Source organism: Rhipicephalus sanguineus, chromosome 8, assembly GCF_013339695.2.
Source record: "Rhipicephalus sanguineus isolate Rsan-2018 chromosome 8, BIME_Rsan_1.4, whole genome shotgun sequence".
Taxonomy (NCBI): Eukaryota; Metazoa; Arthropoda; class Arachnida; order Ixodida; family Ixodidae; genus Rhipicephalus; species Rhipicephalus sanguineus.
The window spans coordinates 157,860,256-157,878,306 of NC_051183.1; the positions used below are offsets into that span (position 1 = coordinate 157,860,256).

Here is an 18,051-nt window from a genome sequence, read left to right on the forward strand (position 1 = left end):
CGGAGCGGACTTACAAGCTGTGGGACGCGTCGGAGATTCAGCCGTATGGTCACCAAAACAAAGGCCCTTTCTGAGAAGCATATCCGAGTGATTCGAAGAGGGATAATGCTTGGGCAGGTTTTGTGACCCTGCCGCCTCAGTAATGGGTAGTCCGAACGATCCCACAATCTCACCCTGGCTATCGACCTGTGTTCGGCAGCCGGTTGAAAGGTGACCAGGCTCTTTGCAACGGTGGCAGACGACCGAATTTCTAGTCTCAAACGCCTTCTGTTTCTCTTTTTCTTTCAAGCTGCTTGTTACCGTTGTGGTCTCAGCAGGAGTGTCTTTACTTTCTTATCGGAGGGTGCTCTCCCGTTAATCGGGTTACTTGATGCCTGATAAATTCCTAATTCTAATCGTCTTTTGTAATTTCTCCTGTCTATCTCGGCGTTTTTTTTTTTGCCTTTTTTTCAACTTCTTCCAAGCACTCCTTGATTTCGTCATCCTCCGCACCGCATTCCTGAATTGCCCTAAACAGCTGCGGTTTTCTCTGACTTCTCCCCGCCTCAATTCCCAGCCCCTCACACAGTAACAAAACGTCTGGTTTCTTTAGCTTGGTTACTAAATCCATGGTCTTTACGAGCGAGGACTTTCTTAAAAGCCGTGACGTTAGGAAGCGAACAAGCCAAGCCTATACGCACGGAAACATGACTGCAGGCTTAGAAAAACACGAAAGCTAAAACCGGGCAAATCTCAATGAAAGTCAAGCACTCACCATAGCTGAAGCCTGAGTCAAGCATGGGACATCCCGTCGCTGCCAACCAGTTGATGTGATTGGGAGTCTGCCCATAGGACCGGGGAGCAGCCAGGCCTCAGGGGGAAGTAGAGCTGAGGATTTACATGACGATTTGGTAGCGTGTGGTCGCGTCGTAGCGAGCGTGCGTCGCGTCGACGTAGCCTGCTTGGAGCGTCTTGACGCTCGCGTTGTAAAGCCCGGACCTTCCCAGGATTCCATGTTGGAGAAAACAATCAAGTCCAGGACAGTCCAATCAACACGTTGTCTTCATCTCCGCCCCCTAAAGAAAGAGTAAAGCACCGCCTCCTTCGCACCGCAGGAAGAGAAGCAGCGCGCCTGGCTCAACGGATTATGCCCAGGAAGTGAACAAAAGACACAAAAAATTCGGCAGATCCCACGTACCGCGGGAGTCGATGTTATGCGAAGCATGCGGTGGGTAGGTGACTGTGGCGTAACTTTTTTTACTGAGCGACACATTACAAAATGACGCTGAAGATTTGTATAAATTTTATACGCGCACTTATATATGTTGAAGAGCCGCATATGTGTTATATAACCAGTTGTTTACGGTTGGCTAACGCTGCCAATGGCAACGTGGGTATGACCAACACCAGAAGCGGTAAGCTGATATCTAGTGCTTATACGTGTCCCGAGAACGCACGCACGTTTCTCGAACACGTGTGCATGTGTGCAAGAAGTTCTTGACAGTTCTTGAACAAGGACATCATCACCGTGATCAGTGAGCACCAGCAGCTGGTCATGACTTGTTATAGGATCCGGTCGTGGTCGTGGTGACGAGGGGTCCATGTGTAGTGAAATATGTGGTATAGTAGAGCTGTTGGAATTCGTGGATGCCTCGGTCATTTCGTCGACAAATTGTCTGTCGACAGAGCCGGCGACATGCCGGAACCTGAAGCCACCCCTCGTGTTGGTATGGTATAGGCCGTCGAGGCTGATAGACCTGGATAGTGCTGCGTAGACCAACATTAGTGGATGGTTTTTGTCGTATTTGTAGACTACCTGGGCGTATGTGGCCTACGTAGCCTAGTCTACAAAGCGGCTGTCAATCAATCTGGCATCATCCTCGGTCAGCATGAGGCCATCGCCCAACCTCGTAAGAAATGAAGAGGACATTGCGTCGTTCTGACGGACTAAGCGCACTTTACGGTGTGGTGATGTGGATATCATATGTAAATTTTGTTAATGCATTCCTCCGGGGTCGAGCAATGCTTCAATATAGCTTGCTAAAGCATAGGAATACAAACGTAATGTTTATTAGACTGCTATAAAAGCGGAGCCAACACTGGAACTACAGACGTTAATCTGATATGACGCCTGTATCGTAGGAGTAGACATCGTAGGAGTATCATGTAGTGTTTATTACTTTCTTGTAAAATTAGATAGCCAGCCCCACAACCACAATTGACGTTGCACCGCTATTACGCCTGCGTAGGCTGTTTTTTTAAACCAATTTATAGACCTGGCGTGGCTCAGTGGTAGAATACCTGATTGCCACGCAGAATGCTTGGGTTCGATTCCTGCTGGGATCCTAATTTTCATTCTTTCCATTCGTTGAGTCAACGCTGCCGATGTTGGTTTTCCTTACCGCTCTAGCGTTTAGGTTAACAATGTCTGTTCTCGCCGTTCCTGGGTAGATATAAACTGTCAATCACCTGTGGCGCATACGCGTACACCGCGGCCCGTGGTAAACGGGTATGTGCCACACGTGTCTAGTGGAAAGGGTTTGACGACGTACGCGACAAGTTTTTAATGTTATTCATGTCATGACCCGGAAGTCATATTCGTCAAATCCTCTTACCCTCCCATGCAAATTTTGGTCTACACCAAGTTAAAGAGGCGATCATGAGAGCACCCAGACGTAGGCGGCTAGATAGATAGATAGATAGATAGATAGATAGATACGTAGATAGAAACGCCCAAAGTGCCAGAGGTTCGCTAAGAAATGCTTCGCATTTAATAAGGCATTATGCACATATGCACACAATGAAGCGATCCCGGCGGCGCACATTCCTGGAAACTGGCCGCGTTGACAGGTGTAGTCTTTCTTTACCTCGATAGTGTCGCCGGCGCAGCAGACGGCCAGCTCCTAGTCGGGTCACAAAGCCACAAAGGCACCATGCACACAATGAAGAGATCCCGGTGGCGCACATTCCTGGAAACTGGCTGCGTTGTCAGGTGTGTTGTCCGGTGGAACTCGCAGAAGGCTGAACGAAGCAGTGCACAAGTGACTGCCTCCTCCGAGCAGCCTTGACTGTAAATAGTTCATCTACAGGCCATAAAACCGTCAAACTCGGCCAAGCGTGTCCACTGCGATTGACGAGGGAACTGACAGCCTTGAAGGGTTCAGGACAAAATTGCAGTGTTGTCGCCGCATCTAGCTGGTGCGTTTGGGGGAACGTTGACGGCGAAGAAAGCAGGGCAGATGCCGCCATACCATTCCGATGGCCCAGCGGCGCCAAGCCGTGAAAGCCGATCATAACAGTATATATACAGATGTATAATAACGAATTTCCGAATGTATCGAAGTGTCTAAAGATACAATTGGAATGTATCGTATCGGATACAAGCGGCGTTGTGGTATCTTGTATCTGTAACTCAAATACTTCTTGCCTGAGTGCCTTGTATTGTATCGAGCTAAAATTTCAAAGAATCTTCGCTCAGCCCTGACTTCTAACGCCTCGCGAAAAATTAGTTTACGGAGCAAGCTAATAGCCACTAGAATAAGGTAAACACTATAAGAATTCATGATTATGAAACGGCACGACGAAATTACACGCAGCACAGACGATGAAGATAACACGAAGACAAGCGCCGGACGAACACAGACGATGAAGATAACACAAAGACAAGCGCCGGACGAAGTCTGGCGCTTGTCTTTGTGTTATCTTCATTGTCTATGTCTCTGCGCTTGTCTCTGCGGACATCATACACAAGAAAGAATGGTTCAATCAGCCTAACTGATGCCAGTGCTTGTATACTCATTCAGCTCCTCGGAATCGCGCATCCTTACACTCAGAAGCGCCGATGGCAGATAGACAGACTCGGGTGGTACGCTAGGCCTACCTTCACTGGGAGTCGGGCGGGTCATATCGGAAGGGCCCACAGTGTTCCTAAGGATCACCAGATACTTACACGTGTTCTGTGTATATTTACTGTTTAAATACACACAACAGAGCTGTTGCCACCGGCAGTAGAAGGGGCGCGAGACATCATGCATATCTATACCATTGACCATGTGTATGGTTGTTTGTAGCGGAAGCGGTATATAGGGTGTTTCACCTGATAATAATAATATCTAGGGTTTAACGTCTCAAAACTGTTTCAGCTAAGAAGTCCCAAGTAGTAAAAAATTGAACATAGGCCCTACGCGTCTCCAATTAGCACAGTATTGTTCAGTTAGCGCAGCATTGTTCCTATTCAGCGCAGTCTTGGGAAATACGACCTGACGGAACTTGCTGCGGACGACATGTACCTCAACTGCCGTAACAGGCAAGAAGTCAATAAAGCGCAGCAAAAGTAGCGCGCATATGGCGCACCGAGTTTGCGAACCTCCCTAACAAGATTCTACTCGGTGCCGAAGAGTACCTACATTTTCACCTCAAACACTGACGTCGTCGACGGTTTCACAAACGGAGCAGTGGGAACTCTACTAACGGGAATCGCGGGGTGCCCGTGCTGCGCACTTCCTCACAGTCATCGAGCTGCATTTAGCACATGATTTAGAACTGCACTTGTCACTACACAAGAACGACGTGTTTTCTTTTTTTTATGGGGGTGGAGAGGGAAGGGGCGTCCAACCACCAAACGAAAGCAAGAGAGTGAAGAAAACTTGTCTGGTCGGGAATGCTCATGGTAGAAGATTGGTGAACAAGGTCCACGTGCGGGAGCCGAAACGACGAACAGCAACCGCAGCTCCATCGGTTGCTGCTTTTAGTTCTCCGGATATAGGCTTGTGGAACAGCCCTGGTTAAGGCCGCTGTACTCCGGGAGTCGCGTTTGCAGGTTGCGTCCTGGTGATGGCGAACGTGCGACGGCCGTCCAGATCTCCACTCAGATGCGGCGAGATAGTTGGCGATGTCTTGTGGCCGTTCACCTCTCTCTGGGCGAGGCGTGGTGATGGCGAAGCCCCGCAGGCCCATTTCGCGGTACCGGCAGCGGCGGTAGGTGTGGCTGGCTTTTTCGCAGTGGTAGCAGAGCAGACGGTGGTCGGAGGCGCGGCAAACTTCGGTACTTCTTGCGGCGAGCTTACTGATATGGAAGCTCAGTTTTTGCTCTTCGTTCATGCTGGGGTCAGCGTGGCAAAAGAAGCGGTTCATGTCCTCCGTGTAGATCGCGATGTTTTCATTGGGAAGCTTATACTGTCTCTCCAGCATAGGTACGGCCCTTTTCTTGCGGAAGACACTCCTGGAGATGTTCAGGAACGTCGTCCGAAAAAGATCCCAGGTTTGAAATGTGGATTCGCAGTTCTCAAACCAGGCCCTCATGCCTTGCTCTAAGTAGAAGTAGACGTGAAGCATTTTTTCTTTATAGTCACTATTGTTGAAGGTGACTACTCGGTCGTACGTCTACTGCCAGCTTTCTAAGTCTACGGAAAGTAGGCGGCGCCCTGGGATGCTGCATCACGAATGTTCCGGTTGACGTACCGGGCATCAGGGGCATAGCCAAGAAGAGGGAGAGGGCTCAACCCTCCCCCCCCCCCCGAAAATTTTCAATTTTGCTTGTGTGTACATACACGCACACATACAAACGCACGCACGAACATACATAAAGTATGGTTGAACCCCCTCCCCCCGATAAAAATTTCTGGCTACGCCACTGCCGGGCGTCATCGGGGCCGTTGTCTTTGTCTCCGTGGTTATTGGCTTCTCGGGTAGAAATCCGTATTCTAGCTGCAGCGCTTTCGGCCTTCGGCTAGACGACGAACAGGGAGGACTTTGGCGTCATCTTCGCGGCTTGGGCTCCGTTCACGGCTTTTCTTCGGCGTCGGGAACATGAACGAACCAGCACCTCCACCAGACATCACGTTGTCGTTAAGGTGAAGAAAAGCAGGACGCAACCGGTAAAGATCAAATGCTTTATTCGGTGAACTAAAGGAAACACTCAGAGTGCAAGCGAAGCTCGCTGTACAAAGATAACAGCGAGCACGGGCGTCGGGCATCGACTAATCTGCCCATCTGTGAAATGCGTCGGCTTTTATATATGCCTTATCGAACCTTCTGCGTTTTCACACTTGAGAAGCGAAGAGAAAATGAAGACGCCAGAGCGGCTGGGGAGCCTTGTTCACGGGCGTCAAAAAGGTTCACATATTTCTGCCCCTCTTACATGCCGCCGCCGCCGCGGCCTTCGCCACTACGAGAATTCATTCCATTTTGCCCGTTTCCTGAGCATTATTTCGTACAGAATTCAAGTTATGCATGCAAAATACGTAAAAGAAATACTTTTCAGCTTTTAAAACCTTGTTGCGGGACATACACCAGCGGAAACTACATAAGCGGGCACACCGGCAGCGGCGGCGGTGTATTCACCCGGCTGTGCAAAAGAAATTTTGTTGGGTCACACCGACTCGCTGCTGCTGCTGCTGCACCTTCTTCTACTTCCAGTATTCTCAGCAATATTAATCGAAATGAGGCTTTTGAGGAACACGTCCCTGCAGAGGCCGTGGGCTTTGTCGTGCTCCACGGGTATTTTGCGAATTGCGCCGATGCGAAACACCGCCGACTCCTTGGCCGCCATGTTAAAATTCATCACGTGGTTTATAAGCTAGAGCAGCCAAAGTACGGCTTCCCGTGAAGCGGAAAGGCGTTCCGCTATCGCGTTGCGGAAAAATAGGTCTCGGACCTATTTTTTCGCTTCGGGCTCCCGGCGTGGTTTTTCGGCCGATTAGGCGGCAAAGCGAGCGTATTTTTGGTGAGTTTGGCGCTTTTGACCTCTTACGGGCCAAGTGTGAACGCGCCTTTCCATCGCTATCGCTGCTGCTCGCACTAGACGTGGAATAAACTCGGTTACTCGTTGTCTGCGCGTAATCTTGACAGAACAGTCTGAAACAATCGCGAAGTTTCTGAGCATTGCATCGCAGCCTGCGAGTAGTGCTAACAGTTTCTGTAAGTGAAACCCGGTCACATCAAAAGTAAAGAAATCAGTGCGCGTGGCACTTGCTATACTGTGTGCAGAATTTAGAAATTGTCATATGTTTATTATTTGATAGAGCACGAAATTACATCGAAAAAGATGTCAATTCATGCGTCACAATTTCAATTTCTGTGCAAATGACCCACACTGTAAGCAAAAAAGAGCCGAGATGGGAGTAAATGGACTTGTCCTCTAGCGCACGCCCTGATGGGGGTTTTATATACTCCGTCCAGGGTAGTAAAAAATTTACCCCCCTGGACGGAGGTTTTGGATGGAATGAGGGGAGTATTTGTTTACCTCCAGAGGGGAGCTTTTTCAGGTAAGTATGAAAGTAAATTTTTATAACCATCGAAAAAAAATGCTTCTCGCGGTCGCACCATGCGCCTGAGAATCTTTAATTAAATTAGCATCGAAACACGCAAACTCGATCACACGTACACAAACATACACACAACATTCGCAAAGTAATACAACACTCACAATAACAACCGCTCGCCACCCGCGTTCAACTAAACTTCGGTCCCCGAGTATATATAGGCACCACATCTTGACCTCCAATGTAGCTCAGATGGGACACTTCTTTTCCGTGTAATTAAGCAACAAACATTCATGGCGTACGTGTAAATTTGCGGTGGCCTTATAGATACCACTGACGCACACCTATCTTTTACTATAAACCCGCCTAACATTCAACGCCTTTTTAATTAGCGAATTTTGATTATCAGCTGGCACTCTGTCGCATGAGGTGTATCCGCCTTAGCAGTACTGTGCGTGAGTGTAAAATGCACATAATCGTACACGAACCACGAGCGGCCGTGCACGAACGCTTCAGCGGCACACATTCACGAGCAACACCGGCGAAGAACCGCGTTTGCCACGCCGGTATACCGCGTTGTGGCCGACGGCGTCGCTAGGCCTCTCCCAGGAGTACGGCACGGCTATAGGATGAACGACAGCTCGCGATCACAAAATGCTTGCTGCTGTACAGTTTTCGTCGCCGTTATTTTACACACACACTGCCGCTATCCGAGTCCGTTATCCGCGTTAAGCTACGGAGCGATGCACTTACAACGAAGGAGACGGCTCGTAGTCGTGGTTCCGGTTGCTCGCAGTGCATCGGCGGTCGCATGTTGGTTCAATCTGTCTCGTATCGGGGCTCGCCTTCTCGCTAGACGTTTGACAGCGGTGGTTGCATGGCGCAAAAGAGACAATTTAGACTTATTCATTCCAGCAGCTTTTATTTTCTGTGAAACATATTCTTCGCTTCACCGGTGGCCGGTGCGAGCTCGTAGAACTCACCACGGCGACCGGACCGGTGTGGCGGTGCGAGTTCGCTACGCCGCCGGCTTGGTACCGACGACGTAGCGAAGCCTTCTTACCGCTTAGAAGCTGCAGCCGGGGAAACATCGGTTCGGTGACACTCCGAGAAGCAAGCGTTGCCGGTGGTCGGGGCGAGCGCGTCGCCGGCGCAGCTCTCACACCGGCTGCCGGCCGGCTTGATGCCGACGACGTAGCGAAGCCTACTTCTTTCTGCTTCGAAGTTTTAGCCGGTGAAACTCCAGAAACAACCCGCTGACGATCGCAACAGCTTACTTTTGTTACCGATTAAATTATTTTTCGCACTTCTTCGTAACTCGGCACGTTGAAGCGAGGTATCCGTGACGTGTCGGAGGCTTGCACTCGTGTGCATGGGCATTGCCGCTTGACGGGAGAATAAACACGCGACAGCCAGCTCGATGTGTTCCCGGTCGGACGCTGGCGCGAGTTGAACTTGTCTCGGCCGGCCGTTGCAAATCCTCCCTGCACTGATAATTTCGTTTTCTGTCGACAATGCTCACACGGCGACCCACACAAGGCACTGGAGCTTCACACCGGCGTGCTAAACAGATGCCCGTACACACACGCACATTCACACACGCACGCACGTCATGACCAAAAATGGTTTTTAAAACTCCCACAGGGAGTTTCTAACCACGTGACACGCACGTCACGACCAAAAATACTTTTTAAACTATAGGGAGTTTCTAACCACGTGATCTAAAACTCCGTGGGGAGTTTAACGAGGTCATGTCGTTCATAAACTCCCTCATTAAGCAAGGGGCGTTTTACGACGACATGTGGCGAGTTCACTCCGCTAGCACGGAGTAAATGATTGGGGCATGGGGGTTTTAGGAGCTCATATGCTGGAAAAGCTCCCATCTCGGCTAATTTTTGTTTACAGTGCAGTTCGCGCTCTCGAACGGTCTACACAAAGCGAAGCCTTCATGAATACGCCTTACTTTGCATTGCTACATCGGGGTAAAGCACAGAATTCCCTGGCACTTATCGTTGCTGACCCGTTCTGACCTGTCATTTTGTCAGCATGGAGTCGTTTGCTAACTTTTAGGGCGCGGAAGCCAAAAACAAGTGCGGCGGCCGCTTGAAGCAGGAAGGGCACCATGTTCTGCCGGTTTTCAGAAGAGCAAAATGTAAGCCCCGTTTTCAGTACAAACAGACAAATGAGATTCAGCCATTACTGGGTGAATGAAATATGAAATGGTACACCGATTTCTTTCGTCAGCGTTTACTTTGCGATTGTAAGTTCAATACCCTTTATTTCCATGCTCCTACCTCCAAGTTTTTTTATCCATTCATCCAAGGACTGTACAAGGAACGCCTCTCAATAATAATTCGGCGGGTAAAATTAGGGTGCAAAGCACCTTTATTACAAATCATTGGGAAGGTCTAATAAGTGTTATCAGTTACTCACACATAGGCTGCAACGTCATCTGCTGGAGGCCGATGTGCCTCTTCTGGGCAGGGTCAAAGTACTCGCCTCCGCACAGGGCCTCCAGGGTTTCCACCAGGTACGGTCCGCAGAACCGTGTTCGCTTCTCAATCAGAGACGAGGCCGCCAGGGCAAAAAACAGCAGCAGCAGGCTGTAGCCCGCCACATTGGCCGCTGAGGGGGAGGACGGCATGGCTTTCTGCTGCACGATGGCACACAACCTTCAGTTCTCGCGCTCTCTTTCTCGGGGTGTGTAGTGTGTACCCTCGCATGCACTCTTGAAAGAATCGTGACAGCACCACCCCGATCTTTCGCTTTCTGCAATTATAGCTGCCTTGATACTTGTAAATTTATAGCTACGCTTATTGGCATACACGGATGGTCCTTCATATCCTTAAGTGCTAGTTTTCTTGACGAATAGGCTCGATGCGGAGTATCCCAGCTTCTTTCTGACGTTTGAATAGTCTGAAATACATATAATGACGTCAGAAACATGTGAGTAAAGAGAAAAAGAGACATGGGGGTGTGTGGGTAGAAAATAGCATGTCTGTTAGGTTTATAGCAGTAGAGGCCTCATTGACGCTCAGTTACTTGCCTGATGATCCGTGTAGTTTGTACGCTACTAGAGTGGAATACTGTGTCTTATTCGACGAATAAACTTTAGTGAATCATCTCGAGGAAAGAACAACACAAGCTGTGATGATTCACAAAGAGAGTGCTGAAGCGGTACTGTATGTGTGGCACCTTCAAGGTTGCTTCGAGTATGCATCGTTTCTTTTTTAACAGCCTATTTCGGTTTCACTAATCCCGACGTGTCCACTAAAGTGATTTAAAAAGAGCATACACAGTCTGCTATTAGGAGTGTGCGAATAGGGGAAAATTTCGAATAACCAATCGAACAACGTTGTATTCGATTCGGTACACGAATCGAATAGCGCATATTTGAATTACCGATTATTTTTCGAATGCTTTTTGAATAAGCAACACTCACCGGAAAACAAAAAAAGGAGCAACACGTCGGAAGAGCGAACGATCATTTTCCACTTCTAAATTAGAGAATTGAAAGATGCATGCAGTTGAAGGATTTACGGGACTATCGAAGATTTAGTGGTCACCGGATGAAGTATTTGAACACGAAAATGTTTTATGTCGGGGTCCACCACGGCTCCACTGACGCATTACCGTCACGGATATGACGTTGTAAAATATAGACTAACATATGGCAAAGAAAAAACTAGAAGAGGGAAATTGGCCGCGTATCTGTATTTTTTTTTTATTCACACGTTTCATAGTTTTCTTACAGAAAACCAAAGGGGTGAGGGCTAAAGGCGCGAGCATGCGCCTGACTGAGGCCCTGACCCCTGTACAATCAGTGCTCGGCGAAGCAACATATTAAAAAAAAACTATGTAGACAGTAAACACATGGTCGAGTAACATAAACAACATGATCAACATGATTAACATTAGTACAATAAATAATATAGGTGACAGAACTAGCATAAGGAACAATACAACATTGTATTCCACCTGCAGTCATTGGCACTGACAACACAACAATGTGCACCACATTTAACGATATTTGCAGATTTTTCTTTTATACACTGTTAAAGAGGACGAATCTTTTATTATATCTGACAGTTCTTTGTTTGAATTTAAGAGCCTAGGAATTTTGTATCTCAAGCATTGCGTCCCGTAATTTGTTCTAGTCTTAGGTAGTTTATAGTTTATCACACGTAGGTTGCGGTCTGTGGCCGTTTCAAGATAGCTGGACTCAAAATCTTTCCAGTTTTCTTTAATTTGCATGAACATATGAAGTGAGAGCTTTTCTCTGTAAAGAAGACTTGGTGGAACTAGTTTATACTTCATTTTATATGGAGATGTGGTATCATTGAAAGGGGTGCGTTCAAGAGCACGAACGGCTCTCTTTTGCAAAACTTTTAGTTTACTTAAATTAGTTTTCGTAGTAGATCCCCAGATCAATAAGCAATATTGCAGATGTGACTGAGCTAGAGCATGATATATAATTGGTTTCAGTCTGTTTGGAATTAAAGATCCTACTTTCCACAGTGCACCGATTATTCGAGATAGTTTATTTTGGAGGTGAGATATGTGGTCATTCCACGATAAATGTTCTTGAAAAAATACTCCCAAAAATTTACTACTGCTCGTCTTTTCAAGCAATGAGTCTTGAAAACGTAGTTTGAAAGTGGTATTTATACGCGAGTTTCGAGCTCGGAAAATGACATATTTAGTTTTTTTTCGTGTTCAGCTGTAACTCATTTGCATCTAACCACAGGGAAAGCTCTCTCAGCCATATATTTGCTTTTATTCCGGCATCTTCCAAACTTCCACTGCAAAAAAATACGTTTGTATCATCAGCGAAAAGTATCATTTCCTCAGTGTGGGGTATATTGCAGATATCATTCACATACAAAAGAAATAAAAGGGGACCCAGTATCGAGCCCTGTGGAACTCCCGTAGTGATTAGATTGTGGTCTGAAGAGTAGCTGTTTACTGTTACATACTGTTTGCGATTTTCTAGATAGCTCTTTAATAACAGATGAGCCTGGCCCCTCAACCCATAATAAGGTAACTTAGCTAGTAATATGCTGTGACTAACGGAGTCAAACGCCTTCTTTAAATCTAAAATTATTCCAACCGTAAACTCCTTCTTTTCAATGTTTTCGACCAATTTTTCTTTAATGCCTAGTAGTGGTAACTCAGTGGATTTCTTTTTTTGAAATCCGAACGGCTGCGGTACTATCAGCAAGTGTTTCTCTAAAAAGGCAGTTATTCTTTTAAGTATAACACGTTCAATTACTTTTGAGAATACATTCAAAACGGAGATGGGACGATAATTTCCCAGATCATCACTTTTTCCACCTTTGTGTATAGGAGTTACGCGTGAAACTTTTAGTTCATCAGGAAAGTGACCATCTTTCAGAATGCAGTTACAAACGTGGGCTAGGGGAACTGAAATTGTTGATGCTACTGCTTTTATCGGATCAACCTTAATCTCATCGGGACCGGCAGCAGTTTTCCTTTTAATAGATTCAATTATCTTATTTATTTCGAAAGCACTTGTGGGCGCTAGGTATAAAGTATCGCGACAATTTCTCCTAATATAACTACTTGCGTCAACATTAGTCGTATGATTTAACTTCTTGCCGCAAGTCAAGAAATGCTGATTGAATTTGTTTGACAGGTCTTGACCTCTGATAGCTTTCTCGTTAAATTTCATTTCATCAGGAATTCATTTCATTTCATCTGCGCGCTCCGCTGCAAATGCCGTGTAAAGACGATAGAGAAGGCGCTGCGTGAGATATGTACGCCATCTGGCAATACGTCGGGAAACGTGAGCTCGTGCAGAGGGTTTCCTTCTTCCGTGGCAGAGGGTCTTCTTCGGCGCGCATAGGCATTTTCCGCGCAGCCGCATTTTCAGCGCAGCTTAAGAAACCAGGGTCTTTAGAATTACGTATCTATATATTTTCTATTAAAGGAACACACCACCTAATGCTTACCTAGTGATGCTGCGCCTCAGATATGCGTAATATTTACTTTTTGATCGACAACGTTCACAAGTATCCACAGCCGTATCAGTTCAAGATGTGTGGGTGGTAAGCAAGCGGTTCAACTTTGGCCAGGTCGTTGAATCGAGTGACAGACAGACAGACAAACAGAAAGACAGACCAAAATTTCTGCGTTTAAGTTCCCCAACAAAGAATATCGTCTTTAAAAGTTGCATCACTTGGAGTCGAACTTACGACCCCTCTATCACCAGCGCGAAACGACTCCGCCACAGACGGCACGTTCTTCGTCATGCTAACGGCGTGCTATTTATATACACCATTTGCCGGCAGCGGTACTCAGAGATCGGGGTACATCAGCGTGTTTTCGTTATCATTAGCGAGATGGCGCGAAGGGCTCGAAGAGCGTAGAGTCACTGGAAAAATTTCAGAGTATCGCATCTGTTTTCCGTGCGCCGCCGCCGACGCGATTGGCTTACTCGCATCACGTGACCTCTCGCCGCTATATCCCGTCCAAGCGCTTTGGGTTCAGGCGCGTTCAATGCACAGCCTGGCCGGACATTTAGCAGTGCCACGGTCCCTAGAAGTACTTTGTCGCTTCTTTAAACGCGTCACACAGACAGGGGCATAAGCAGAAATTTTGCCATTGCCAATCATTTGCCACTGCGCAAAGCAGAAGCGTGGAACACTGTTGACAAAGTTGGTATAAGGCAATGTTATTAAGCGTATTTTTCAATTTGTTGGAAACGAAAATCTTGCTAATGCTGCATTGAGCCTAGTGTACAGCCGTCCAAATATTTAGCTATCCTGCGCGAGCGCCGACTTTTTTGTGCATCAGCGCCGTACGACGGAGCCAAGTTGCAAACGGGCCGAGAGCAAGCGCATGCCCATGAAGTGCGCTCAGCTGGGCCCATCGTCTGCTTGGCCGTTCCTTCGTGAGAACGTCGCCCCGCATTAACTCACTTCAAACGGACAGACAGCCCATCTTGCCTGTATCTTATGTTCCGAAGATCAGCAAGCAATCGAGAAAATGAAATCCGCGGATACGTCACACGCCCCCGCGCATGATCCACATTTGTCAGCTTATCTCATGCGCGGGGGCGTGTGACGTATCCGTGAGTTAATGCGGGGCGAGGTTCTCACGAAGGAACGGCCAAGCAGACGATGGGCCCAGCTGAGCGCGCTTCACGGGCATGCGCTTACTCTTGCCCTGTTTACAACTTGGCTCCGTCGTACGGCGCTGACGTACGACGGAGCCAAGCAGACGATGGAGAAAGTAGGAACTAGATACGGCGTTAATGTTGTTTTCACGGCTGCCAATAAGCTAGGTAAGATTTGTGCCGCTGTGCAGAGGAAGAATGAGGGATTAAAAGACAAGAAGCGGACCGATATTTGTTTCGTAAAACACACCAACAAATTCACTGATTGCCGTACGAGTGTGGTGCATCAGATTCCTTTCAGCTGCGGCCGCTTCTACGTAGGACAGACGCGCCGATGCATCAACCAGAGATTGTTGGAACATAAGAGATCGCTAACAGGAGGCTCACCTTCTAATCTATCTTTACATTGTCGAGATTGTAAGTGCACGCCAAAATTTGATGAATGCGCAGTGTTGTACCGGCATAGAAATGAAGAAACGCGCCTGATGATTGAAGCATGGCATATCGAGAATAGTGGTAGTGCATGCGTGAGCCAACCGTCGATTAACTTGCATAAAGATGAAATCACATGCCTTAACAGTTATCTTCCACGTAGACCGCCACGCGTGCCGGATTGATAGGTTCGCCTGTTACATGGGCATGCGCAGATAAGTTTTCGTGCCTTCCTTCGTTTCAGCCGTTGTGCGTCTCTTCAGTTGTTAGTCGGCGTTTGTGGTGTCCTGACTTCTTTCTTTCTTGTGTCCGTGTTTGCACGCCCTGTCTTTTTAGAAGGAGCCAAGTTGCAAGCAAGGTATGCGTCAAGCAAGGTATGCGTCAGCGATCGGTCGAAGGACACAATGTTGAATGTTCTCGATGTTGTTCGATAACGTTCTCGAGTGCAGTGAACCTGAACAACGACTGCAAAGCTAGCGCAAACAGTCAAGATTCACCAAATGTCGAAGTAAATGGCATCTCGCACGATGTCACTGCGCTAATGCAACTATGTTTACAGCTCCGGACCTAGCGGACACACCCGGGCGTAACACGAAAAGAGACTGATGAAGCCATGAAGCGAGCTCGTGAGTACATGGCAACATTCACCGCACGTTTCATTCGTTACACCGCTAACCATGCAGTCGATCCATAACTGTCGATCACTCGAAATCACTTCTGATATCCTCTTGAAGAAACACACACACACACATAATGCCGTTCCGCCGAGCGTAACACGGCACCGAGGCGAAAAGATCGGTCACTTCTCAACACACGCTTGCAACGCGCCGGACGGTCTGGAAGGGAAATGGCCGCCGCCGCCCAATGTTGCCCGCGTGCAGCCTACCTTCGCGGTACTCTGATTTTCCAGGGACTCTAGAAGAGCGCGCTTTAAAGGTCGTCGCCCCACGCGGATGAGCACACGCCTCTACAGAGCGTGGTGGCTCGTGTGCGCGCTTATCTGGTGATGGCGGTGGCTTGTACGTCGTGCTCTCACCGTAAGTTTGCGTTGAGAGCACGAAGGTCACTTCGCTCACTACAGCGGCCGCTTTTGCGAAAGGAGCACGCTGCTCGCACAGAAATAAGTTACAACTGTGACAATTCGCGCTCATCCCGTGTATACTTGTGCGTTCGTTTCATACGTCCTCCTTTCTATTTGATCAGCGCACTTTAACTGTCGAGCTGTGACAGTTGTTAGTTCGCGCTCATCCTGTGTATGTTCGTACCGTGCGTCTTTCCTGCTTGAGTTTCGAGCTGCTTGTCGTTCTGCGCGCGACATTACAACTTGTTGCTATGGCATTCTTCGCCCTCGGGGCGAAACAATGCACAACAATCGCTCAACAACGTCTGTGAAGACACGTTTTACTTTCGTGTTAAACCGATTCCTATGACTGAGGGATCAGCCATGTTTTTCTTAAACTCCAGCGTCGCCAAAGCGAATGTGTCCTTAATCAGCTGTCATTATTATGAGATTCATAATGTTCATTCATGAAACACGGCTTAGCTGTTGGGCCTTAGGATTATTTAAAAGCTACTGCCAAAGTGCCACCTCGAATACTGAAGTAAACTGTTGTATTCATCCTACAGTTAAAAAATACCTGGAATGCTCTAGTCGCTATTGTATACGACCTCGCCTCAGTTCACATAATTGGGGTATGATTTGTCGGTTACATGTAGCGGTACTGTTACTTTGTTACAATTCGCGAATATCTTTTTGAAATAAAGAAGTTGTAGGATTCTAGGACTGTCTTGAAAATGATGGCCTTCCTATTCGAAAACTATACATAACTATTCATAACGGTTTGATCACTATACCATTCTTCTATTCGGTTCTAACTTCCAGTATTCGCACACCCCTCTCAGCTATATATATTGTGGGCATTTATTATGTACATCTTCTTCATGTGTACATTATCATCATCATAATGCATTTGGTTATGCATCCTCATCTTCGTCGTGTATCATCATCATCAGTGTGGGTTGATCGTGCCTGTTCGCTGCCGGGTCTTCGGGCCAAATAAACGCGTTACTGTCTCAACGTTAAACGCATACCATCAAGGTCATTAAAATTGCGTATCTATGTATTTTCTGTTAAAGGAACACACCGCCTAATACTTACCTAGTGATGTTGCGCCTCAGATATGCGTAATGTTTGCTTTTTGATCAACAATGTACACAAGTATGAACCTAGTCAGCCGTTCACGATGGCTGGCCCTTGGGCAAGTGGTTCAACTTTGGCCGAGTGGCTGAATCGAGGGACGTGCCGACAAACAGAAGGACAGACAGAAAGACAGACCAAAATTTCTGCGTTTAAGTTCCCCAAGAAAGACTATCGTCTTTAATAAACGTCTGCCCAACCAAGTCCTCATGCGTGCTGGAGGTTGCTTCTGGATCCCCCGTCCTCTACTCGTCTTGGTTGGGCAGACGTTTATTTGGCCCGAAGACCCGGCAGCGAACAGGCACGATCAACCCACACTGATGATGATGATACACGACGAAGATGTACATAATAAATGTCCACAATATATATATATATATATATATATATATATATATATATATATATATATATATATATATATATATAGGAGACAAAGGCCGCGGGACCGGCCTTTGTCTCCGACGAAGGCCGGTCCCGCGGCCGAGACGTCAGTCCTTTACAGAACAATTTTTCCTACGTGCTTGATTTTTTTGAACTTTTACTTCCGGGTCCTTTGTTAGCACTTCATTGTTATATATATATATATATATATATATATATATATATATATATATATATATATATATATATATATATATATATATTATAAAGATGTTTATTGGCGGACACTCGGCGAAGATCAACGACAGCGACAGTAAAGGCGCGGCCGACTCTGCGCGAGCTGCGCTCTGTCCGAAGAGGGCAACCCACTAGAAGGGGCCGGAGAAGACGACCCACTTCAGGGTTCCAATAGGCTTCGCTACAATTACTCCGGGTGCGAAAAGGGAGCCGCCTGGCGACCTAACAACTTGTCACAATGAGCGGGTCATGGTACGCCTTGAGGCGCTCCACGTTTACAATGTCGCGCCCTCGACGGCGTATGTCCGAGGATGGATCGGTAGGTTCGATCAGGTAGTTTACAGGGGATGTGCGTTCAACGACACGGTAGGGGCCTTCGTACTTGGGCAGTAGTTTTCAAGAGAGGCCAGGTGCAGTGGTAG

At 47.3% G+C, this 18,051-nt stretch overlaps 1 protein-coding gene across 1 annotated transcript in view; it reads right to left on the bottom strand.

Moving 5' to 3' along the window:
- Positions 1–18,051, bottom strand: part of LOC119402425 (insulin) — a 237,436-nt gene that overhangs the window by 87,110 nt on the left and 132,275 nt on the right. Inside the window, exon 2 of the mRNA XM_037669569.2 lies at positions 9,675–9,894. Coding sequence (XP_037525497.1) covers positions 9,675–9,885 — 211 coding nt within the window. The 5' untranslated portion in view covers positions 9,886–9,894. The remainder of the gene's footprint in view (positions 1–9,674; positions 9,895–18,051) is intronic.